At 35.8% G+C, this 27,149-nt stretch overlaps 1 protein-coding gene and 1 pseudogene across 4 annotated transcripts in view; one reads left to right on the top strand and one right to left on the bottom strand.

Moving 5' to 3' along the window:
- The window catches only part of LRP1B (LDL receptor related protein 1B), a 1,592,931-nt gene that overhangs the window by 1,084,336 nt on the left and 481,446 nt on the right, over positions 1–27,149 (top strand). For all 4 annotated transcript variants that reach the window (XM_064484732.1, XM_031451350.2, XM_064484731.1 and 1 more), the window contains one exon: positions 25,223–25,363. In XM_064484732.1, coding sequence (XP_064340802.1) covers positions 25,223–25,363 — 141 coding nt within the window. The remainder of the gene's footprint in view (positions 1–25,222; positions 25,364–27,149) is intronic.
- LOC105084648 (swi5-dependent recombination DNA repair protein 1 homolog) lies at positions 15,617–16,636 on the bottom strand (annotated as a pseudogene).

Genomic DNA, 27,149 nt, shown 5'->3' with positions numbered 1-27,149 from the left:
GTCTCAGCTTCAGTATCTAGACTGACTTGGGAGGGGCAGGCAGTGCGATACAACTGGAGAGAGCTGATGCTCCACTGGAGGTAGAACACCTCTCAGCTCCACTTAGTTTGCCATAAAGACCATTAAACGGTGCCAGATCATTCATTTTTCATGAGAAACAAAATATCTAGGTTTTTTTTTTAACTCACAATTTTGAAATGTTAGCAAATAATCACATTAAAAAATACAACACAGGTTAGTATACTGTATGGGTTAACACTATACAAACCAAGCAAATTAACAAACAACAACAAAAAATACCATCACAACAATCCTTTGTGTGCTTGATTTAGCCCAGAGGCACCAGTTAGTTACCACCTCTGGTTCCATCAACTTTTATACTGGTGACATTGAATTGTTGAGGGAAGAGGATGGAGTTTAGGTAACTAAATACCCAGCTGGAATATTAGAGGGAATTTGGTAGAAGAAACTAATAATCGAGTAGAGCTGGTGTGATTTACAGAGAAGGGGCTCCTTTCCTGGAGAACAGGACATGCGACTTCGCACCAAGCTTTGGTGGTCTTGTTCAGGCAGACCTTGCATACTGCCTGATGTAAAATCAGATGAAGAACATATGAATGTGAGGTCAGTCTCTTATTTGAGTCCAACTGTTGATAAGGAAATGTAACTTCTAGATGCAGAGCTTGCACCCTAACAGCAGTGGATACTCAATCCCGTTCATTCTTTCAACAAATATCATTAGTGCCTACTATATCCTAGGCCCTCTGTAGATGGTGATGAGAATCCTGACTTTGTCAAACTTGCAGAAAAATGAGGCAAAGTAAGGAAACGAGATTAAAAAATAAATGGGGTAGGAATAAAATTTTAGATTTTAGGTTGAGTGGTCAAGAAGAGTGAAGGAATGCCATGTGAACAAACAGAAACTGCTTTAGTTGTTCATCTGTTGTTCAGTTTTTGTTGTGTTTTTAAATGCTTTTGTTTTTGAAAAAATATAAAAGGTATTTCAGTTACATCAAAATAAATCTTCGTGGGTGATGCTGGTAGTTCACCAGGTCGGACGTCTTTTAAGTTCACAATGGTTCGAATACAGCGGTTCCTGTGTTTTACCTTTTCTCCAGTGACTCCCATGGTCAGAAGTGATTTACATACTGCATAAGCAGCTCTTTGATGAGGACTCTTAACATCTTCTGCTATGGACTGAATGTGTGTTCCCCCAAATTCATATGTTGAAGCTCTGATATGATGCTATGAGGAAGGTGAGACCTTGGGAGGTCATTAGGTGATGGCATTAGAGCTCCCATGATTGGATTAGTGTCCTTCTAAAAAGAGACCAGAGAGCTTGCCTCTCTCTCTGCCATGTGAGAACATAGCAAAGAAGTGCTGGCATCCTGCTCTCGGACTTCCAGCCTCCAGAACTGTGAGAAATACATTTCTGTTAAGTCACTCAATCTATGGTATTTCTGTTAGAACAGCCCCAACTAGCTAAAACATCTTTCCTGTTTCTAAATATAAGCTGACTAGCCTGTAATTTCGAACATCCAATTCTTCCCCATTTTAAAGAGTGACTTTGTCAGGTATCTTTTCCACACCTCAGAGCTAACAAATGCAGTAGTGTCTGCCTTCAAATACAATAGCCAATAGCTCTAAAATTATATTGACTACTTGTTTTTCTTAGAGAATTTTTATTAGTTCTTTCTAAAAGAACTTTCTTTTGTAAATATTCTTCAGTTTCATGATATAATAAGGTTACTCTGAAATATTTCCTTACATGGCTTTTAAGTGGCTCATGTTATGAAATAGTGTATAGTCAACCATGGTGGATTCAACTGTTGATTAGTTAGTTTTCAGATATAGAACTTTTTCTATGTTTTTATGCACCTTCTCCTCATAACTTTTGGCATTTTCCTGACCATTAATGCCTACAGGAGACCAGGGTAATCAGAAGTTAATCACATTGCCATTCACTGTTAAGTGCCTTTATGAGAAGAAGTAGCTTCAAACTATTGACTAAAGTTCGGGTTTGTGGGTTACTTGTGAATTATATTTAGCGCACTGTTCCTTGTCATTGTCAGTGTGTGCAGTTTGAGAGCAGACTGTATATATGGAATTCACGCTGAAGGGAAAGTCAGAAAAATCAATTCATGGAACTGAGAGAAAATATACAAATTACAACAAAGGTACTGGCAGAAATAGGCTTAATAATATTTGGAGAAAATTAAGATGGGATTCAGAAAACAGCAGGATGGTCACCTACATGTATTTTGTACTTTTAGGGTGAGGCAGGGAAGACCTGGGGCAAACGGGACACAGATTTAAAATAGAAGTGAATTATTCAAGCAAACTTGAAATGTGTGTGTCTGTATAGAAAATCCTTGGCATTTGTAGATTTAACGATCAACGTCTTACTTAATCATGAGTGATCATACAGTCCATTAAAACGTGTCACGTGGTAATCTGTCAAGTTGGGCTAGGGCAAGAGTTTGAGTCCTGGGCACTACGAGGACTCTGAGTTTGAATTTAAATCTCCACCCCACACTCACACCTCGTGAGCTATGTATTCATTAGCTCATGTTCTACCCCATTGCATACACAGTATTCTCACTGAGAGTTGAGTATACATCTACTATTTTTTGTTTTCTGATACTATATGATCTTTGGAAATTATGTTTACCATGGTATTTATAGATAGGAATTATAAAGTTAACATAGCACAATCTTCTTGAATGTCAAGGGATGTGTGTATGTGTGTGTGTGTGTGTGTATATATATATATATATATATATATATATATATATATATATAGCCTTCATTATGTGATTAAATCACAAATTTTTAGAATTAAATGTGACCTTAGAGGTCACTAAAGTTATTTTGTCTGTTGAAGTGTGAGTTTAGATTCCTCTCCCGACTATTCACTAACCAGCTGTGGATCTTGAGTAACTGTTGAACTCTAGGCCTTCATTTTCAAGTCTACAAAAATATGAGCTTTGTCCATATCAACTACAAAATCTTAAAAACCTTGTATTATTTTACCACTAATGTGCTGATCTAGCATGGAGGAAATAGTTTAAAATAAACCATTATCTAAGTCGAAGTAACACAAGGGAGACAATAAAAATTGGGGCCAAAAATAAAACTTATGTGTGAAGTTATGTAAATCAGAGCTCGTATTAATCTGTTTTAAAAGTTGGGGAAAATTATTCCATTTTGACTTTTTGTTGAAAATTTGATGGATATTTTCAACATAGGATTGCTTAAATTATTTGTTTTAGAATAAAGTGGTACTTTTTACAAATATCTAAATAACTGTCTTCAGCATCCATCTGATCTTTCACTTACAAAAATGAGCAAGCTTCTCTTTAAAATAAAAGGAACTTTGAATCACAGTAAAGGCAAAAATAATTACACATTTCTATGAATTCTTAAGCCCTCTCAGTTGAATTTTTGTGTTATCAATCACAGTTTAAATATATTATACTATTGATCTGTTTCAAGTAGCAATTTGCCGAAATAGGCTTAATATGTAAATATTAGAAGGATATTGAATTTTGGGTACTGTTAAGATCAATCAAGGAGGAGAAAAAGGCATGTTCTTTGCCCATTTTCAGTCTCTTATCAGAAACAAACTCAACCCCATAATGAGTACAAAGCTGGCTTCTCTTGATTTGGTTATGAACACATTTATTTTAAATCAGTGTTAACAAGATAAACCAATCATTTGCCTTTTAGGGAGCCCTTGAAAGGCTTTACTAAATGTAGCCCTTAAAGACACTTGTTCATACTGTTCATAGGCTCACTTCACAAATTTGAAGTCATCTTAGTAGGTGCTGTAAAGATTTCCAGTGCATGGATAGTTGGCCATGGAAAGCCAAGGCTGTCATGTTGAAATGCTTCCAGAACCATCTGAATATCAGAGAAGGTCATATTTATTTGCTTGAGAATGAATACAGTGTTAACACTGTTGGGGATTGAATTTTGAATGTTCCCATTGGAATTTCTACAACAAAGCACGATCATCTTGTCTCTGCTGACTGAAAAAAAAAAATTCTAAGCTTAATAGCAAAAAAAAATTTGTCTTTACCTACACTAACACTGAAGCTCTTGGCTAATTTCTCAATGATACCCTTTTTTATTTATATCTGTCTTTTTAGCAAATTATTGTTGAGTGTAATGACATGTTAGGATTTATTAAAAATGAAGCATATCTAGCACTCTGCACATTTTTTGTGAATTTCCTCAGAAATATAATGTACTTTATAAATAAGGATAGAAATTTGAAAAATATGTGTGCAATCAACAGCCCAGTAAAATTGGCATGCAGAAATCATCAAAACCCTGTTTTTCTACTTTACTTCCTAAGATAAATTATTATGGCAAGTTGTCACGGCATCTATGGAACATTATAAATGACGGCAAGTGACAGGCTGTGAGTTGGGTGCATTTAGTCTCATTAAGACCCTGATACTGAGCACTTGGAGACTTGCATTGAAATCTAGTCTGAAAGGGTTCTGTATGCTATTTTCTTATGACAAATTGGCAAACCTGATAACCTGAAAGTTCTTGACTTCAGTAGTGCACCTTAAGAAGTCATTTCCTGTTTTGTACAAGGCAAGTCCGCTTTATATGTTGTCAAGTGCAGGTTTTTTTTTTTTTTTTTAAATCAAACCTTTGTGACTATTTCTCTCCCTCTGAATGTGAAAAGAGGCTGAAGCTTAATTTCAAAGGAGTCTTTACTTCTTATGAGACTCTCTCCCTCCCTTCCTTTCTTTTCTTCTTTCTTCTAATCCTCCCTCCATTCTGCTATTTCTTGGATTTCCAGGGGGGTTTTTTGTTTGCTTGGTTAGTTTTTTTGTTGTTGTTTTTTGTTTGTTTTGTGTCTAATAGCTCTGCCCCTTTATTTGCTTTGTTGTATTTTTTAAATTTTTTATTGAAGTATAGTCAGTTACAATGTGTCAATTTCTGGTGTACAGCACAATGTCCAAGTCATGCATATACATACATATATTCATTTTCATATTCTTTTTCCTTACAGATATATATAAGATATTGAATATAGTTCCCTGCACTATACAGAAGAAACTTTTTAAAATCTATTTTTATGTATAGTGGCTAACATTGGTAAATCTCAAACTCACAAATTTATCTCTTCACACCCCCTTTCCCTGGTAACCATAAGATTGTTTACTATGTCTGCATCTGTTTCTGTTTTGTAGATGAGTTCATAGTGTCCTTTTTTTTCTTTTTTCTTTTTTTTAGATTCCACATATGATTGACAGCATATGATTTTTTTTTTCTTTCTGGCTTACTTCACTTAGAATAATGATCTGTAGTTTCATCATGTTGCTGCAAATGGTGTTATTGTATGCTTTTTTATGACTAAGTAGTATTCCATGTTCCATATATAAATATACCACAGCTTATTTATCTATTCATCTGTCAGTGGGCATTTAGGTTGTTTCTATGTCTTGGCTATTCTGTATAGTGCTGCTGTGAACATTGGGGTGCGTGTATCTTTTTGAATTAGACTTCCCTCCAGATACATGCCCAGGAGTGGGATTGCTGGATTATATGGCAAGTCAATGTTTAGTTTTTTGAGGAATCTCCATAACTGTTTTCCGTAATGCACCAAAGTGCGTTCCCACCAGCAGTGTAAGAGGGCTCCCTTTTCTCCACACCCTCTCCAGCATTTGTCACTCATGAATTTTTGAATGATGGCCATTCTGACTTGTGTGAGGTGAAACCTCATTGTAGTTATGATTTGCATTTCTCTGATAATTAGTGACATTGAGCATTTTTTCATGTGCTTATTGGTCTTCTGCCCATTTTTGGATTGGATTTTTTGTTGTTGTTGTTGTTGTTGTTATTAAATGTATGAGCTGTTTATATATTCTGAAATGTAAGCCTTTGTCAGTCTCATCTTTTGCAAATATTTTCTCCCATTCCGTAGGTTGTCATTTTGTTTTGCTTATGGTTTCCTTTGCTGTGTAAAAGCTTTTAAGTTTAATTAGGTCCCATTTGTTTATTTTGCTCTTATGTCTATTGCCTTGGTAGACTGCCCTGGGAGAACATTGCTAAGATTTATATCAGAGAATATTTTGTCTATGTTTTCTTCTAGGAGATTTATTGTGTCTTGTCTTATATTTGCTTTGTTTTTTGTTTTCCCTTCACAGCTGAGTTAGGGACTTACCAACACTGGGCTCCTTCAACAATTCCTTCACTTCTGTTCGCTCTTCTTATCTCCAGTCTCCAGACTGTTAAGACCTGCTAGGTTCAGACCTGCTGTGGTACCCCCTCCTTAGCCATGATATTTCAGAAGCTGACATAAGCACCCACAACTTACTCTGAAATGCTCATTTTTTTCTCTCCTTTTCATTCACCAAAGGTCATTTGCCCCAACATTATTCATTTTACCTTATAGATAAGGGAACTAAGAGTCAATACATTTTGTTAAAACCTAAACCATTATTAATCCTACTTTATAGATAAAGAAAGAAGGTCAATACAATTTGTGGGAACCCAGTCCTCTGAGACTCAGGCTCAGAGATCCTGACTCAAGTCAAGAGCTGTTTCCACTGCCAGGAAGAGCCTTCCCTGCCATCACTCTGCTTTTCACTTGCTCCTCCCCTTCTCCTCAGTTGCAATACATCCAGGCAAACTGTTGCCCTGTCTCTGATTATGCCCTACTTATTTCTCTCTGTCTTGCTAACCCTTGTTTCTTGACTGCTTTCCGTATTTATCAGCTACCCTAGTGGGTGACATGCCACCCTGCAAGGCCAACTTCAGCTAACCCTCAGTGATTTGAAATTTTCCCCTCCTCTGAACCCCTTTGTGTTTTTCTAATACAGTGGAACATTTTTTTGTGTAATGAGTGAACGTCTCACTTCTGCATGATTCGAGACCACATTTTATCCATATATGGATATATATGGATATATCCATTTATCATTCATGACACACAGCAAGGTGCTTTGCACTGAGTACATTTCAATAAGTAACAATAGAATATATGAATAAATAAAACAACGACCACCTACACACCAAACATTGGCCACAGTGATCAAAATATATTTGCATTTGAAGCAGGCAAATGTTTACATAGAATGATCACAACCATAAATAAACTGTACAATTTAAATACATACTGAAATAAATATAAAAAGAAAATACTTTGAAATACTAGGATTTGAAGTGAAAAGGGAAGGAAATTAATAACATGATAAATGTGTAAAATACAGTCAGTCGTTCTCAACATATTATATACACATATGTATATAGAAATGTGAGAAAAGAAGGATTATATTGGATTATGTTTATTCTCAAAAGAACTAAACAGCTTAAAGGAAGAGGAAGGAGAGGAAAAAAAAAAAGAATACTCCAAAACACACACAAGTAATAGAGTTCCAGAACAAAACAAAAACTTTGATGTTTGGAATATTTTAGGCTCTTAAAAGTAGTCTCTCACAGCTGGGCCTAACAGCATTATTCTTTTTAATACCAATAATTGATAGTCTAAAAAAAGCATTCTGATATTTAATTTATAAATCCTAACTCATGTAATTCTCACAGCAGTTGCCTGAGAGAGCTACCATTAACACAGCTTAATCCAGAGCCCCCAGCGAGGTTCAGCTAGCCTAAATTAATCACTCAGTGTTACCTGGTTAATAAATAGTGTAGCAAGCTTTCTAATTGATGATTCTTAGTCTTTAAAGCTTGTGTTTTTTCCCAGGAATTTGTCTTGTAGATATAGTTACACCAAGATGTATGTGCACTGAGATGTATGCAAGAATAAACTTTGAAGTGGTACTTGAAGTTAGAAATGTCTGGGGGGAGAACTTACATGTGTATTATAAAGGATTAGCAAATCAGGAAATACTCATGTACAGTGAAATATTATGCAACTGTTAAAAGTGAGGTAAATCTGTACATTGATTGGAACCATTCTCTAAAATATGTTTTAATTGAAAATAACTAGGTTCAAAAAGCCTATACAGAATGCTCCAGCTTTTATCATATGTATGCGTTTCTTTGATTTAAAAAAGACATTTATATTTTATAAATCATATGCTTTTATCCATTATGCTGCACTTTTATCTCAATGATGATTGCTCAGAGAGCATCTGCTCTCTAAATTGACACTTCAGTGCTAACAGACGCAGTAACCCTGCAAAGGACATACTATGACTGCAGTATTACTGCTGAAAACAGTGTGGGAGGTCCAAGGTCAAAGCTGGATCTCTGACATAGTTCTGTCTACCTCCAAAGTTAGATTTCTTCTCACTGTGCCAGTGATTCTTAACCCAAGGTGATTTTTGTCCACTAGGGAATATTTGTCAATGTCTGAAGACATTTAGATCACAGCTGCTGGGTAGAAAGGGTTTCTACTTGCATTCTAGCGGGTGAAAAACAGAGATAGTAGTAAACATCCTACAAAGCACAGTAGAGTCCCCCATAACAAGGGACTGTTTGTCCCAAAATGTCAAAAGTGCCAAGGTTAAGAAACCTGCTCTATACCAAAACCATTTCTTCTGATCCCCAGTGACCAGTCAGCTTTATGAAGCCTGATATTTTAACTGTAGGTTTATCATCACAAATTTTGGTTAAAGTAGAAATCCTTAAAAATATAAATAAATAAAAGTGAATACCTGGCGTTCATAAAAGCTGCTGGTTTGAAATTGTCTTGGAGTGAAAGATAGGGTGGCCGACAAGGGAGGGCCTATATATGTCTTTCATATTTGTTTTCTTTCTTGGAAATGCAACTTAATGAAAAAGCATCAAGATTTGCTTCTCTTATGCTTCTATTTATCCTTCTGTATGGCATCATAATACAAAAGCACACTTACCTTTCCCAGTGTTGATTATTTACCCATTCAACAATTCATCAAGTGACTGTTTTGAGCCAGATACTATTTAGGTGCTAGGTAAACAGCAGGGCATGAAGCAGGTAACAGTTCCATCATTAAAGGGCCAGTATTCCCAGTGTGGGAAAACAGTATACAGTTGACCCTTGAACAGCATGGATTTGAACTGCCTGGGTCCACTTATGTGGGGGTTTTTTCCAGTAGTAAATACAACATGATCTATATGTAAATACTACAGTACAACATGATCTGCAGTTGGTTGAAACCTTGGATGCAGAACCGCAGATAAGGAGGAACCACGGAGTCAGAGAACCGACTGTAAATTCTACTCAAGACTTTCAACTTTGAGAAGGGTCAGTGTCCCTAATACCGAGTTGTCCAAGGGTCAGACGTATAAGCAAATAAACAAGTGAAATAAAGTTTGTCAGGTGGCAAAAATACTAATGGAGAAAATTCAACCAGGGCATAAGAATGGGGAGTACAGTGTTGGGTTGGAAGAAAGGAACCAGAAAAATGACAATTTAAAATACAGGGTTCATGGTAGTTTTCACTGGGAAGTGACAGTTGAACAAGAATCTGCAGGAAGTGAGTCATTCAGATGTCTGAGGGAAGAAAGTTTAAGCAAGAGATAAAATAGGAAATGCAAATTTACAATTGGACTATATTTTGAAACACTTTTTGTTTTTAGAAGAGTTTTTTGTTTTGTTTTGTTTTAATGCTATTAGGCATCCAACTTACTTTATTCTTCCTTGGAGTTTTTGCTGTGTTTTTAAAAAAACCTGATGTTTCATGTATTTTTACTACTGCCATTAAAGTAATCTACTAAAATAGGAATGTATAGTTAACTTATGCATGTAATATGAGCTAAAAGCAGTAATCTCCGATAACTTTACTTCTCTCAAGGAAAGCTTTTAATTTTTATGTGTATGAAATTCTTAATGATGATGAAATTAGTTCTGCCCCATGTGTTTTGCTTTATTTCCAATTTACTTTATACAAATTTGCTATTAATGATTATGCATTTTAATAAGAAAAAAGGGAAATTTCTAGTAAATATGATTATGTCAAGCTGTTATGGTTAATGTTTATAGAAATAATAAACCATAAAATCAGTCATATGAAGAAAATAATTATAGTCATTTGAAACAAACTTAACTTTGAAGAACTTCTAGTTTGTCACCTTAATTTCACATGTTCTAAAATTAAAAGCTTGAATGATTTATATGTTTATGATATATTATGCCAGTTAAAATTATCCAGATTTAGAAAAATTAAAGACATATTCTTTAAAAAAGATAGACTTTTTTTTGAGAGAATGATCTCTGGATACCAGGTTATACATTTATAAAATATTACTCAGTAGAAAGCATTCATGAAATACAGAATATAATGCTTGAGAATGGTTCTTTTAATTAAGAGTCTTTAAAACAGATCAGAAAAATAATTCCAGTTTCTGGCTATCACAGAGATTGAAAATTGTTAATTCTCTTAGATATATGAATGATCATCAGCACAATTATAATAGATATTTATATAATTATTATTGTCTTGTTCATACCTGAATTATGTAAGCATGTTCATTAAGAAAATACAAGCGATGAAAAGCTGGACAAATAACACATCATTTAAAAGCATTCAGGTGATCTTAAATCGTGTTTACAACTACTTTTCAGCAAGATTCAGTGATTTAATTTTTATACTTTTATTGCATTTCTGTCTGTGGTTCGATGTATACAAACCAGTTTATTTTAGTTGCACTATAATTATGCTATATATTTAAAGTGATTCTGCTCTCAAATTATACTTTTTAAAAGGGGACGTTACTTTTTAGTGCACATTGAGCAATGACACTTAGTTCAAAGAACTTCAAATACATCCACCTAAATTTTCTAAGCCATCAGTCTTCTAATTGCTATAATACTATTCATTAGAGTAACAGTAATATATGAAATATAACCAGGCAATTTGCCCAGCACTAAGTGTAGTACATAGTTGTCTTCTCTAAGTACTCAAACCACCATTAATGAAAACTAATAGCCCATCAAAATTTACATTAAAAGTACTATGAGAAATCTCCAAAGGACTATCTGTGATTCTAATCCAGCAATTTTTGTCACCTTAAATTGCTGTGTTCCAATATGTTTTACTCTTCTTAATGCTAATTACCTAACAGAATGGATAAATACTCCAATTGCAAAGTACATCAAGTACTATTTTTTTTAACCAGATTATAATTAGTGATCAGAGAATGGTCTCATTAACATAAATGGAATAATTAAATCATCTCAGCTTTACCGTACTTTAAAAGCATTAGATAGTGATTGTTTCCCCTTTGTAAACTACTAAAGGTTAACTTTTCTGGACTCATTTTCAGGAAAAAAAAAAATGACATTGTTCATGTTTATGGCATGAAAAAAGTAATAAATTCGACAATGCATCCTTTTCTGAGCAGAGACATAATTACTTTGTATTTCCCCATGTCTTGCTCTTCATATGAAAAGAAGAAAACTCGTTCTGCTCGCCGCAGGACAGGGCAGTAAATTGGGAGACGAGGTGTTGGGGCATGGAATAGCGACTTTATTCGGAAAGCCGGCAGACTGAGAGATGGCTGACTAATGTCTTGGAGAACCATCCTCCTCTAGTCAGAATGCAGGCTCCTTTTATACAAAAAATAAGGGAGGGTGAAGGAAAACAAGGGAGGGGGTGTGGCCGATTGTTGTAATCTTCCTCCTGCAGGCATTCTTTATTCTTGTGGCCATCCTTGAGGGCTAGGTCATGGTGTCCCTGTAAACCTCCAACAAAATGAAGGTTATTCTCTGCTACCATAGAACTGCACAAAGATTTCCTCATGCTTCGCAGACCACTGTGCAATTTAAAACATAAGAATTATTTCTTGAATTTCTTTTAATATTTTCAGATCTTGGTTGACCTTGGGTACCTGAAACCATGGAAAGTGAAACCTCAGATAAGGAGGGGTTATTGTATTTGGCAGTTTTGTTCAACCCAAATTAGACATGGGTAGGTGGCATCTGATCAGAGAGGATTTGAGGAGGGGAATGTATGAACCTAGACTTAGGTAAATTAAAAATAAAAACTTGTATTTGAACGTCAATAACTAATTTTCTATTTTTTCCCTTTTCATAATCAGTATCAACGCAAAGTTGAAATAAATGTTTGCATCAGTTTAATTCTAATTAATAATGTTCCATAATTTAAACTATAACCATTCAAGGAGTATCTTCAGTAGTATGGGAAAACAGAAGAGACCATAAATTATGTGCACTTGTAAGAAATTTTGTGCTTTTAGGGTTTTAAATTGTTAGGTATAGTTGTTCTGTATGTGTGGATACAGATGTTTCAAAGATGAGCAGTACTCAAAAGACCAGTGATGAGATTATTTTGTGCTAAATTGGCTCATAATAAGATTATATGTGGGAGGAAAAAAGATTCTGTTATCTTGGAATAGAGATTGAGAGCTTTGCCTAAAAGATGTGATGAGATTTAAAAGGACAGATAGGTGACCCAGAAACCTTTGCAAGAGGACTCTTTGGTTTCTGGAATAGTAAGATAAGAATAATACTTGTGGCACTGTAAGGACTGCTAAGATTTCAGTTTTGAAGAACATTTTTGTTAAGAGTGGATCTGACTTCATCTCTAATACTACCTTAAGTGGAGGCAAAGCTATCAAGACTTCTTAAATTGGAACACTTCTTATATTTCCATTGTATGGACAGAATATATAAAAGCTGGATGGTTATAGAAAATAGCCATAACATATAATATCAGTAAAATTTCAAAATTATTTAAACATATTCTATCATTTGAAAATTTATCTGGACAGCCCCCTTGAAACATGTTTTTGTTTTTTTGAAATAGCCAAGATACCCCCAAATTATTTCCGTGCAAATTGAATCTAGGCATTCATGTATTTTTTTCCTCTCATGATGTTGTGCCATCCATATTTTTTCATAGGGAATTCTTATTCTGAGAAATCTAGCCAAAATTGGAAAATACTTGGTGTAAAATGACAAAAATTATCTTACCGCTTTCTTCTTAAAAAACAATGTATTAATAGTTATCATTTTGCTTAAGACCCCAAATATAATGGTCACTGTATGACTTTGGAAATTCAGAGTTGTATTCTTTCTTCAAGAACATTTTACTGTGACTTATTTCTAATATACTAAGTTCTTATCTTGTGGATTTCCATCTATGAGAATGAGGGCACAATGAAGTGATCAAGTAAGGATGCTGGTTCTGAGTTTCTTTATGAAAAGCACATGCATTTTTGTGTGTTTTATGATTCAAATTTAAAACACAGCATTTATGACTTAATAGACTATAAAATAAAGGATTATGAGATGATGCTTACTTTGCAAACAACAATTTTATTTTTATTTTCTGGTTCAAGAGTGTGCACCAGCTGGCAGCTATCCCATTCAATTCAATTCAAAGTATTGAGTAGCAATGACATAATATTTTGGTAACATTATTTAAATGGGTCATGTTTCCCCCTGAAATGTGCTATAATGTGGAGGTTTTACATGTTTTTATTTTCAAGTGAATAGATAGATCATAGTAAATTATTTGGAAAAGACAGGAACATGGCAAATGGGAGCAGCAAAGATCATTCATTTGTGACAGTATTTATTTTTTAACCTTTTTCCCAGTAATATATTTATATTTACACCCACATATATATTTCTAGTCAGTAAATTTTACAGTATTAATTATTTGGCAGTGTCAGGAGTTGGGTAGTAACTACAACAACAACATTCATATTTTAATAATAAGGACAGAGCAATAAATTATCCAAGATAGAACAGCCATTTGAAGCAATTTTTTAAATATTGGAACCTTATAATATACAGTGTGTTCAAACAGAGTAAAATACTAGTTTGTTGATTCTCATATAATATCAAAAGAAAAAAATTGCTCCAGAAGCACCCTATAAAGATGATTTAAATTAATTGAAATCAAAATTGAGTATTAATTGACTAATAATTAATTGAGTAAATGATTAAAAAATGAATAGAATAATATAATTTAAAGATCTCAGAAATTTTTGTCATAGAACTCTGATTTAAAACTTTACTTAGAAAAAAAAAACTTAGAAAAGTTAAAATTTATAACATGTCTTTTAAAAAATTATATATCAAGTTCCTTTCACTTTTAATTTGTTGTAAACGTTGATTTCTAGGTCAGTAAACATTTCTACAATATAATTTTAATGTTTACATAATATTCTACTGTATACTTAAATATATTTTATTTAAATAATTACTTGTATATAAACATTTAATATTTAAAGTTTGTTTAAATTATAGATATTGTAATGACTATCCCTGTAACTATTTATTTGCAGAGCTTAGAGTACAGTTTTAGCTGTAGCATTTCTGAGTCGGATGGTTTACACATTTTTAAGTCTTCACTTGCACTCATAGGCATTCTGTCAGTTGATGATATCAGTGCTGTTCTTCCCAGCCCTCCCCCTGTTCCATTTGAAATGTCTATAGTTAGACACCTAGTTTCCTTTATTTCATTCAGGGTGCATGATTCTCAGACCCTTCTACGTTATGATTGTCATCTTCTTAGCCTCATTCCATTTCTCAGAGTCCTTCCAAAAGCTGAAAACCGAGACCTGAACATAAAAATGAGGATATATTTAGGATAAGATTTACTGAGATTAATACTTCATGGACACTATTATATACAGGGTTTGGTTACCAGGAACAGAGACCTTCATTATGGGAAGAAACGTCTATTATAAAAATACATGTGACTCCAAAATTAAATAGAAATTTCAACACAATCCAAGATTAGAAACCATAGAAAGCCTGTCATACAGGCAGACCTGGAAGGGCAATCTGATACGGGGTAGTTCTAGTGACTTCTGCAGCAAAAGTTAATGGATGGTTGGCTCGACCCATGGTCCACTATGGCTCCTTCTACCCCATTTTCCAAATGAGCAGAGGTTATCAAGGAAAGTAAAATCTTACCAAAAAATATAGAGCTTGGTTGATTTAAAGGAAGTGCACAAGAGAGCCCCAGAGATTGCTGTTCTGACAGACAAAGGAACACTGTATTCTTTTAATATTCACATTATTGGCTTTTTTTTTTAACATTTTTTTTATTGAGTAATATTCACACTATTGTGATTCCAAGTCCCAATCTGCTCAGAACATCAGGAGGTCCAATCTTAAGATGACCTACCTTAAAAATTGCGCAGCATGATTAAACCTGCTTGTTTTGATTTTTAAAATGTATTTATTTACTTATTTGTTTAAAATTTTTGAATCTACGAGTCTAATCACCTGCTAGATCATCCAGATGGAAATATGTGGTAAATTGGATGGAAACAAGAGTCATGAACTGAGAAGAGAGGCAGATACTTGTTCACCAGTTTAGGTTTAGGTATTCACTGATTAGACTATTTTTTAACATTTAAAATAGAACTTTTTGCCAAAATAAACACAATAATGTATTAAAAGTGACTTCCGAAATTATCCAAATTATTTTTAAACATGATTTTTTAATTTTTTTAACTGTTAAGTTTTTTGGCAAATTTTTTTAAAATATGAAATTTTTATTTTAGATCTTAGTTTATATTTACATTGACAGGGAGCCCTGAATTAATCCAGGTTCACCAGGGTATCTTTCTCTAAGCCCTTATGGTTTACATCTTCCCTTTAAAATGTATACCTATCTTTTAATTAAGTTGTCATTCACAAAGGTATTCTGGAGGAAAAAAATATGAATTAAACACCTATTAATTCTTCTTCATTTCTGTTACAGTGTAGCAATTTCTTATCTAACCCATAGGGGTCTATGGACTGAGTAAAGCTTAGTTTCTTACACAAAGCTGACTGTAACTCACAGAGCAACAGTTGGCTCTTTATTAACAACTGTAACTGAGACGGATCATTCTTTGATCTATACATTCTGACTAGTTTTAGCCTCTGAAGAAGGTCTTCCTTCTCCTGAACCTGCTTCACCAATTTTGCTTTTTCTTCATTTAATCCTCATTTGGGAAGATTCTCATTCCCATAATCAGTTTAGAGATGACTGCGGGGGCCAGTATCAAGTGATTCAGACCCGCGTGCATTGATATTCTTAAAGGGAGTCTTCAGATACTTGCTTTCTTCATAGTCGCTCTCGTTCAGTTTAAAATGTTCTTGAGTTTCCAAACTGCTTCCTGGTGTTGAAGATGCTGGATTCTTTGAAAAGTTCTGATCATTCTCTTCATCCTCTAGTTTAAGACATTTTAGCACAGCTGTGCCAAGAATTGAATGAAAACCCTGTTTTCCTGCATCATTTTCTCTAGGTGTTTTCGCTAAGTGTTGTAATCATAGGTGGTTTTCTTGAACTGGCTGTATGGGCTGATGGTGGACTGGCACAGGCCTGTGGTGTGCTAGGGAAAAACACAGATGGGTCTGCTAGACTTTTGATCTTGAAAATGTAATCTTGGTTTACCTCGAGGTGCAAACTCAACTCAGTTCCACAGCTGACCCCCGAAATGCGGCTCTCAGATACCCACTTGCCTCCCAGCACAGCACGTCCCACTGTGCCCCACCCCTGCCATCCCCAGAGAGTGCAAAAAGCACTGTCAGCTGCAGCTTTCTGCTTATTTTGATTTTAAGTTGATATTCCTATTCTTTGCACTCTCTAGAGGAACTCAGGCTACTTCCTAAGGAAGATCTTAATTGCTGACCTTTAGCCACTCCCTCTCTAGCCACTCCTCACTGCCTAGTGGACAGCTGGGACCCAACCTCAGACATGTCCCCGTTGACCGTGGCTGCCACGGAAGGAGCAGCATATGGTCACTCCTTGCTGCCTCGAGGTTCACTGATGAAACTCAGCATCAGAAGTTTGAGACGCCTTGGTATTTGGAAAAGTGAAGATCTGTTCCCCAGTGTCCCATTTATTCAGGGGTATCAAAACAAAAGAAAAAAGAAAAATTTGTAAAACTGTCCAGGCCCCAGGTGATAATAATTCAAGGTGGTCGGTTTTTCAATTCTTTATCTCTTCCCCTCTCTCATTCACACACAGCCCATTTGCCCAAAGCATGCCCTAAGCATCAAAGTGACTGAACTGAGGATATTTCTAGTATCAACCCCAATTATTTCTAGAACCAGAATGTCTATTAGAATAGTTAGCATTTGTTAAATCATTTTTAAAAATCTAGATTATGCCTTTTTAAAGTAGCCAGAGACACAGGGGTGAAAAAAGGAACTTAAATCCCTGTCTTCATGAACTTGCATTTAGCTGGAGTAGACAATAAATAATCAACATTTATGAAAATTATCAGATAAAGTGAGGTGAAATAAAGCAGAGAAGAGTTTCCATGAAGTCCTGGCCCAAGAGGTGCTATTTGAGCTGACACTTGAAGGGCAAGAAAGGTCCAGCCTTGTGAAGATGTCTAAGGAAGAGAAAATAGTGAATAAAAGCCCCTTAAGGCCAGAGAATGCTTGGCAGCTTCTGGCTAATGGGACTGGAGGGGCTGCGGCTTCCTTCCGCAGGGGAGGAGCGGCAAAGGAGCAGATTCTGGGGGGTTTACTGCCATAGTAAAAAACTGAACACTTTGTTTTAAGAGCTGACTGAAGGGTTAAACAGGAGTTTTTTTTAATCCTGGTTTATGTTGTAAAACGATGATTCAGTGCTGTGTGCTGACTGCGCCCTGGGGGAGGGTGAGGTTAGAAGCTAGTGAACTTCAGGAGGTCCAGGTGACAGACTAGGACACCTTGGATTAGTGTGGCGGTGGTAGAGATCTTAGAAGTAATTTGGAAGTAGGTAAGCAGAGTGTATTTTAGAGGTAAGGTTCAGATCTGCTTCGATCTACGGTGAGTTTTCTCTCAGTGGTTCCTGTGCTTCTCAGCCTGGATCTTCAAAATGTCTCAGACTCTTTCCAGTAACTATCCCACTACTCTGTTCTGCTCCTAATAAAGTAGCAGGTATGAGGTGGTGTGTTAGTCAGTAAGGGCTGCCATGGCAAAATATCACAGACGGGGTGCTCAAACAGTACAGACTGATCCCCTCACAGTTCTGGATGCTGGAAGTCCCTCATCAAGGTGTCAGCAGGCTGGGTTTCTTCTCAGGCCTCCGTGGCTTGCAGATAAACGTCCTCTCACACGGTGTTTCCTCTGTGCTCACATCCCTGATGTCTTCTTGTAATGACACCAGTTCTGACGGATTAGGGCCCCGCCCTTATGACCTCAAGTAACCTTAGTTACCTCTCTAAAGACCCTACTCCAGATATAGTGTAACTAGGGGCAAGGGTTTCAACATATAGATTCAGGGGAGATACAACTGTCCAAAACAAGAATGGTCATCAACCAACTTAATATTTTCAGTCCTTGCTTAAGCTGAGCCCCGTAACAGGGGGTAAAATGATTCTTCTAAACTTTTCTCCTAAACATGTATCTGTAAATGTCAAAGAATTAAGTTGTTTCCTTTGAACTCTGTTCAGCTCGCTTGTTTACAAGAATTATAAGTATACATTTGAAGTTCTAATATTATATGTTTCCTGTCTTAACAGGACATTTTATATATTACTTGAACTTGGCGATCACTTTGGAGTGATCACCACAGGCAAGTAGCGTTATTCTTTTCCACTGTCAGGAATTGCACTTCTAATCTCCACCAGCCTCTCTGGGACTAAATCTAACTAGTAGTATAGGGGAGGAAACATGATCCCCCAGAGAGTGTCACAGCCAGGTGCCTGAGCATCTTTGTGTGACTCCGAAACACACTCTCTCACCTACTGTAATGACTCTCAACCACCCATGTAACTAGCATGGGCACATGTATGGAGGATAAGAATTAATAAGACATAAACCCAAAGAGCCTTGCATTTTAAACAAGGAGACAGATACATAAATAAACACAGGGCTGCAGAGTTGTGAATGAGTGGGTCTTCATCACTTTCTCCTCCCCATCCTCTTTCTCATCTTCCCTTTTTCTGATGAAAACAATCTTCTGCTTTGAACGTGCTCTACTTTTTGTTTTCTAAACATCTCAGCGGGCAGTTATTTGGAGCTGCCTTGTTTTTGTCAGCTAATTCTTCCCTCTCACTGTCATTCTCTCCTTCATCATGGCACAAATACTAGTTCACTGGCAACGCAGTCAAGCCATCAACTTGGAGATTAAATTACCTGCCATCCGCAAGTTTTCCTCCCTACAACCCCAGACTACCCCCTCAGCTCTCAGGGAGGCAAACCTCAATGTGACAATGCACTGAAAGAATTTAGGGACATATCTGTCAGCTCAAGGTCACAAAGACTTCAAAGCAAAACTGGGCCTCGTTCTGCAATGCTCTCCAGACCACCTTCATTGCCATTCTCCAAATTCTCTGTTTAAGAAAAATAAATAAAAGCGAGTCTTCAGAGCAGGCAGAACAAAGAGACTTCTAGTTCTATTACTGCCCTAAGAAATAGATTTTTGCCTAGAGCTTCAGACAAATGGCAGAAAGCTCCTCCTGCACGGAGGATCAGCTGCCAGGCTAACAGACTGCTCTAAGCAGGCTTCTCCACCCTGATTGTCCAGGTGGAGGGGCGTTCCTCATTCACAGTAGGTACCAAGTGAAAATGTAATGGCTCCTGTATAATTATAAATAATAGACTCATTCCGATATGTAGGTATGTCCCTTCTTCACAATAGTTCTAACTCTTTTTCTTTACCAATAAGCTGCATTTTGCTTATTTCCATCTTTTTTTTTTTCTCATAACGTAGTTAATTCTATCCTTAGAAAGTTGAAAATTGACTGCCATTCAGTACTCCTGGAACGTGGTGCACAGGGGGCAGTACTGTTGCCGAAATGTCGGCCTCTGTGCACTGGTGTTGAACTGAGCCTCGATGACAGCGTTTTGGGTGAAGTAGAAAAGAAACAACTTTAATTGCTTTGTCAGGCAAAGGTGACCACGGTAGACTCGTGCCTTTAGAACTGTGTGTCCCCCAGGTATGGAGTATGGGGAAGTTTTATGGGAGGGGTCTTGGGGTGTGGAGCAGGTGAGAAGGATCAGGGTGTGCGGGTCTTGCGTTCTCCTTGTTCTGGAAGTCCACTCAGAAACAATTGTGTCTGGTGTCATGAAAATCTCACGATGGGTTTGTGGGTTTCTGGAGCTCAGGAGGTTATTAGAATGTTACTTTCTTCCTAGAACAAAGGAGGCTCTGGTGAGGGCAGTGAGAGCGTATAATGGGAAGGTGATGGGCAGCTTAGCACAAAAGCAGTTGAGCAAGTTAAACAGAGGTGGGAGTTTGTCAGAGAAAAAGACAAGTTGTAGGAATTCCAAGTCAGAGTGAATCAACAAACAGTTTCCGCATCAGGAAAGCCATTTTGGAGCAGAGGCTAGTTTACTGCTTCACTACTAGATCTGAGGATGAAAAATTAAGTAAGTGTCAAATCGTGGATGGCCTCTGCGCCATGCTAAGTGATTTGGCTGGGGAAGCATTGGAGAGTTTTAAGCAGTAGAGTGACATGCTTCAATTTGCATTTTGGCAAGATCACGCTAATGATAGGAGAATGAGAAGTGGTGAGGCACTGAGCTAAGCAGGTTTAGTGGGGATGGAGGGGAAATAAAAAATCCCTGAGATTATAAAAGTGAAGAATTAAGTGGGCTTGCTCAGACTGGATAAGATTCTGGGAGATACTGTTAAGGTGGGGAAGGGAAAAAAAGATGGCTATCTGGTTTTTACCTCTGATGACTAAATGGGGGGCCATTTACTGGGGGAAGTTGTCTTAGTTCAGGCTGCTGTAACAAAAATACCATCGACTGGGTGGCTTAAGCAGCAAACATTTATTTCTCAATGTTCTGAAGGCTGGGAAGTCCAAGATCAAGGTAGCAGCAGATTTGATGTCAGGTGAGAGTCAGCTTCCTGGTTCACAGACCACCAGATGGCCTTACTGTCTCACAACAAAAGGGATGAGAAAGCTCTCAGCGGTGCGTCTTTTAAGAGCATGGATTCCACTCATTCCTTTTTTTTTTTTTTTTAATTGAAGTACAGTCAGTTACAATACGTCAGTTTCTGGTGTACAGCACAATGTCCCAGTCATGTATGTGTGTGTGTGTGTGTGTGTGTGTGTGTATATATATTTATTTATTTATTTATTTTCATATTATTTTTCATTAAGGGTTATTGCAAGATATTGAATCTAGTTCCCAGTGCTATACAGAAGAAATTTTTTAAATCTAATTTTATATATAGTGGCTAACATTTGCAAATCTCAAACTCCCAAATTTATCCCTTGCTACCCCATCTCCCCTGGTAGCCATAAGATTGTTTACTATGTCTGCAAGTATGTTTTATAGGTGAGTTCATTAGTGTCTTCTTTTTTTTTTTTTCTTTTTTACTTTTTTTAGATTCCACATATGAGTGATACCATATGGTATTTTTCTTTCTCTTCCTGGCTTCATTTTAGAATGGCAGTCTCTAGGTCCATCCATGTTGCTGCAAATGGCATTATTTTATTCTATTCATTCTTAAAACCTATATCACCTCCCTAGGTACCATACCTTGAGAGAGAGTTCAGCATATGAATTTGGTGTGATGGGGACACAAACATTAAATTCATAATAGAAGTCTACTGGGAAAGGAGCAGAAGCACATGGAAAAAATAAAATTAATTTTATTTTGGTAATCTAAAGTTGACTATGACTTTATTATATTCTGGTAGAAATTCCTACTATGTAATTGGATTTTACACAGACTGAAGATTAAGAAGATATTAGGTATAAGATAGAAATTTTGGAGCTATTTGAGTGAAATGTACTTACTGAAGTCACCAGGGGAATGCCCCCAAATTCCCAGGCAGCTCTTCTGGCTGTCTCTTTTGATGTTTGTCACCATATTTATCGATTTTTTTTTTCTCATGTTGTAGATTTTGTTTATTGACAGATGTCTTAACACATCCCATCCCATTATAATGGTTAAATGAGACAGTCATATTTGCTTATTTTGCTTATATTCAGATCCTAGAAAAGGCCTTGGAACTTTGTAGGTCTCAGTAAATTTATTTCCCTTCTTTCTTTTTCTTTCTCTCTCTCTCTTTTTTTTTTTTTTTTTGCCTTTTTTTGAGTGAAGAGTTTGGAGACTGTATGGTAGAATCAATTTATGTTTATGTTAATTGTTTTTATAGTTCATAAATTGCTTTAATACCTTTAGTAATGAAGTATTAGCTTGCTAGGGCTGCCATAGCAAAGTCCCACAGATTGGGTGGCCAAAGAGAGATTTATTTTCCACTGATCTGGAGTTTTAAAGTCTGAGCTGAAGGTGTTAGCGTGGCTGGCTTCTGCTGAGGCCTCTCTCCACGGCCTGCGGGTGGCGCTCTTCTCCCCGCTGGAATCTTCCCTCTGAGTGGGTGTTGGTGTCCTAATATTCTCTTTTTATAAGGGCATCAGTCATGTTGAATTAGGATCCACCCTAATTACCTAATTTTAACTTAGTTACCTCTTTAAAGACCCTCTGTTCAAATACAGTCCCCACCTCAGGTACTGAGAGTTAGAACTTAAATGTATAAATTTGGGGGGACACAATTCAGGCCATAATAATGAAACAGAGTTATTCTTAATGACAGATACAGCTCAAGCAAGCAGTTTTTTAAATTCTGGTATTTTCTGAAGATTCTGGTATATTCCTATGAATAAAAGTATGAGGAAAAAAAATGTCAGAGAAACAAATGTGATTCTAAGTAATAATTATGCAGTCAAAGCCAGAGTTCTTTATGGTAGAGGGAGCTTCAAAAAGGATAATAGTTAAAAATAGATAATTTTAAAAGATGATATCAAGAAGAAATGGGAGAGATGGCTTTATTTAAATGTTTTCTAAGTTATGAATTATTATGGGAGATATTTTTAGGGATATTATTTCCCCAGTCTTTGCACAGGTCTTTAGGGAATTTCTGCATCACGCTCAGCTGAAAATAAATGTAAAGCACTGTGAATAGTTCAAAGAAGGACCCTTGTTCTCAGGCATTTCCATCTCTGGATAAGGAGTCAAAGTAGTACAAGTGAAAAGAAAAGCAAGGGTTTAATACAAAACTGTATGATTCTGTCCATAGAGGTGTTGGGATCAACAGGAAGGAAGTGTCAACGTGGGGTCTGCTAGCCTGAGTATCTCACTGAGAGTGGGGTCAGACTTGCTCAGTGAAGGGTGAGTGGAGTGGAGTCGTGTGCAAAGGCAGAGAAACCAATATAAATAAAAAATGAAACTGTGCCTGTTTGCTTCATAGCACTGATAGCAGTCTTCAATTATTTCTTATTTTCTTTTATTGTGGTAAGAACACTTACCATGAGGTCTATCCTTGTAACCAGTTTTTAAGTGTGTGATACAGTATTGTTAGTGGCACAGTGTTACACAGTAGATTTGTAGAACTTACTCATTTCCTGTAACTGAAACTTCCTACCTGCTGGGCAGCAACTCCCCCTCCCTCCCATCCCCCGGCCCCTGGCAACCATCATTCTCCTCTTTGTGACTAGAGTTTGACCATTTTAGGTAGCTCATGTAAGTGGAATCATGCAATATTTGTCCTTTTATGACTGGCTAATCTTACTTAGCATAATGTCCTCAGGGTTCATCCATGTTATTGCACATGGAAAAATTCCTTTTTTTAAAAAAAATGCCTTCTTTTGTTAGAGCAGTTTTAGGTTCACAGCAAAATTGAAAGGAAAATACACAGATTTCCTCCATCCCCCTCATCCCCACACGTGCGTAGCTTCCCTGATTATCAACATGCACTGTAAGAATATTTTCTCCTTTTTTAAGGCTGAATAATATCCTGTTGTATGTACATAGCCATTTATTCAGGCATTCATCTTTTGATGGAAATTTAGGTTATTTCCATACCTTTGTTATTATAAATAACGCTGCAATAAAATTGAAGTGTCAATATCATTTCAAGATCCTGACTTCAATTATTTTGTATATAGACCCAAAAGTGGGACTTCTGGGTCATATAGTAGTCTATTTTTAGTTTTTGAGCAACCTCCAAACTGTTTTCAACTGTGTCATTTTACATTTCCAGCAATAGTGCACAAGAGTTTCAATTTCTCCACGTCCTTGCCAGCATTGTTATCTTTTTAAAAATTTATTTTATGATTGCCATTCTAACAAGTGTGAAGTGATATCTAATTGTTGTTTTGATTTCCATTTCCCTGATGATTAGTTATATAAATGGTTTAATAATAGTAGTACTTGCTGTATAGAATTTTTGTGAAGATTAAATGAATTAATCTAGCTACAGTGTTTAGAATTGTGCATTGCACAAAATCAGATTTAGAAAAGCATGGTTATTGTTAATGTCTATGTTATTATTGTTCTTGCAGTACCTGAAACTAGGCTTTGGTTCAGCCAAAACATCATGGCATTTGAATGAGAATAATTGTACTTTGAAAGTAGAGACTACATGGTTTTCTTCACTGAGTTCAATAACCTTATTTTTACTTCTAAGTGGAAATTGATGTGGTCTTAGTTGTCTTTAATTAGATTTCTGTTGAAAAGCCTAAATTGTTCAAAACCTTTAAAATTATGACCTTTACTTGAAATTATTTCATTACCTTAAATATTTTAATTCACTCAGCATGGGTCTTAGGAGAACACAAGTTTTGGAGATAGGAAGACCATATATGTAAATTAGATTAAGATAGTTAATTTCTATGAATCTCAGGATCTTCATCTATGAAATAAAAAGTGATAATAGCATCCTTATAGTTTTGCTATGACAATTTGACATCATATAATAATAAGTGTATAATTTTCACTAGAATTCTCGCTACCTATTTTTTTTTAATCTGTGACACACTGCAGAATCTCTACTAGAAAATTAACACTCAGTACAAGTTGATAATGTACATTAATACAATTTTGGAGAAAGAAGCATAAACTGTACAAAAAATAAAAGAGATTACTATAACCGTGAAGAATCCAGTAATGGAGAGTACCAGTGATTAAAAGTTTACACAATTTAAACAAAACTTAGAGAACAATCTTTTTTGAGGATGTTGTTTAGATATTTTGTAGGATTATATAAAATATAGTACAGTGCTTCTATGATCATGGTTAAGTATGCAAATAATAAAATCTATATCCCATATTTATTTGCAATGTAATTTTATGTATATCATCTGTCTTTTTAAGAAAAAGAAAAATGAATGTCAAGAATCTCTAATTGGAGTGAGAGAAGGAACATTTAAACAATAGAATGCACTGTGGTTTACATTTTTAAAAGTAAAAGAGATTTTGCTTTTCCCTTAGAAACGGGGTTTGGGAATTTAACAAAAGAAATCAGAAAGCATTATAGTTTAATAGCTCTTTATTATTATTTAATAAGATGATTATCTCTTTCATAAAAAAAACCTTTTCATTTTTTATAGATAAGAAACTGTGGTGGGCAAACCAGAATTTAGCTCAGCTTGGAACCTGCAGCAAAAGAGATGGAAGAAACCCCACGGTTCTAAGAAATAAGACTTCTGGGGTTGTTCATATGAAGGTGTATGATAAAGAAGCACAGCAAGGTAAGTCACACGGTAGTGAATTTGTGCCGCATTTTGAATATATAATGTTCTTTTTTTTTCGTGTTATTTTCTCAATTCAACAACTGAAGTTTCCTAGTTTTGCTTCTAATAAGAAAAAGCTGGGGGGAGGCAACTTGTGCTTAATACTGTAGAAGAAATGCCTTTAACATGAGATGTATAATGAGCTTTCAAAACATTAGCAAAGCTGCCCAAGGAATCTTAATTTGTCAGGTCTTCAAAGAGGTGTGATCGAGTTCTCAATTTAAAAATATAATAAGAAGAAAAAAATCCCAGCAAAATACATTTAATGTATAATTAAGTCCAGAAATTGAATTAAGTGGGGACTTCAAATGGACTATGTTGATGCAAGAATTTCACAACCAAGAAGCCCTACGTTGTTTGGCTCTAAGCATTTTGCTTTTTTGTTTTTGCTTGTCCAAATGGTGTGCAGTGAAATGGAGTGAGAGAACTAACAGATGGTTTACATAGGTGGACTTGTCATGTTGCCCAAATGGCAATTAGAGATGCCAGCCAGTACAGCCCCACACCTGCTCGTCTTTTCTTAGTTTTTGGTTCATGATCCATGACATCGGCAGAACTCCCTTCCTAGGAGTTTTTTTTTTTTTTTTCTTCTGTATTCTACTCTTTCATTTTAACCTCTGCCATGAAAATCCTTCACTTCAGATCCATTTTTTTCTTAGGAAATAATTTCAAAAAAACTTAAAAGGATTCTTATCTAAAGGATTTGGGCATGTAGACCAATGCCAATAAGCATAGAGATAAGAATTGTGAACCAACGGGATCACTAATTCTGAAGACAGGTGACAACAGCCAAACAGGCAGGACTTATTGGAGATCCTAACTGAGAACTGTACCTGCACATCAAGAGACAAAATGAAGACCAGATTCAAGGTTTTCTTTCCTGAAAAGGCAGATGGGCCAGATTTTGGTTTGGAATCTTTCTTGCCAGGAGAAGCAGGACACGTATAGCTTTTTCATGAAAAAAAAAAAAAAAATTTTTTTTAAAGAGTAAAGAATTGCTTCGTAAAATAATCTGAACTGATTACTGGGATCCTTTCATGGTTGGGAAGGCCCTGACACTCAAACACTTACACATAAATCTGTATTTGTTCTCTGACATATTTTTTTTTTTGGTCATTGTCTATAATGATGAACAGAGGTTTTTCCACTAGGAATTATGTAATAGAAAATTTTCTGTATCAAAATAAATAAGTTTACTGGCATTCATGTCATGGAAAATACATGATATAATTGGGAATAAAACACTGGTACTAAATAAAATATGGCATTTTTGTAGATTTCAATACAATGTATTTGTTAAGTGTAAAAACTTAACAGTACTCTGATAAACTTTGGTTCATAGTCCATACAGAATTTGATTATATCTGAAAGCACACATTACAGAAAACAACAAAGAGAAAGATTACATTTACAAACGTTTTCTTAAAAAAATGTACATATATATTCACTCCTTCAAAATGTGAACAAACATACTTTGAAATTATAAAGTAATACAATATGTCGAATTTTTCCAGATACAGTTCCAATAAAGTTTCTTGGAGAAAACATTTTGTATATTATGCTTGACTGACATTGTTCATGTTAACAGGATTCCCCTCTCCTTTAAGGGTTTGATCCCACAGGTACAGTTGAGGTTTCTTCACACTGTGAAAGTATCACCAAACTGACAATGATGTCGGGCACTTAGAAATTAATGGTATAACATGACTAAGTTTAAAATGCAGGGCGAATACTGTTTTCACTA

This window comes from Camelus dromedarius, chromosome 4 (genome assembly GCF_036321535.1).
Source record: "Camelus dromedarius isolate mCamDro1 chromosome 4, mCamDro1.pat, whole genome shotgun sequence".
NCBI lineage: Eukaryota > Metazoa > Chordata > Mammalia > Artiodactyla > Camelidae > Camelus > Camelus dromedarius.
Note: the sequence above shows the minus strand (reverse complement) of the source record. Positions and strands in the feature narration are given on the sequence as shown.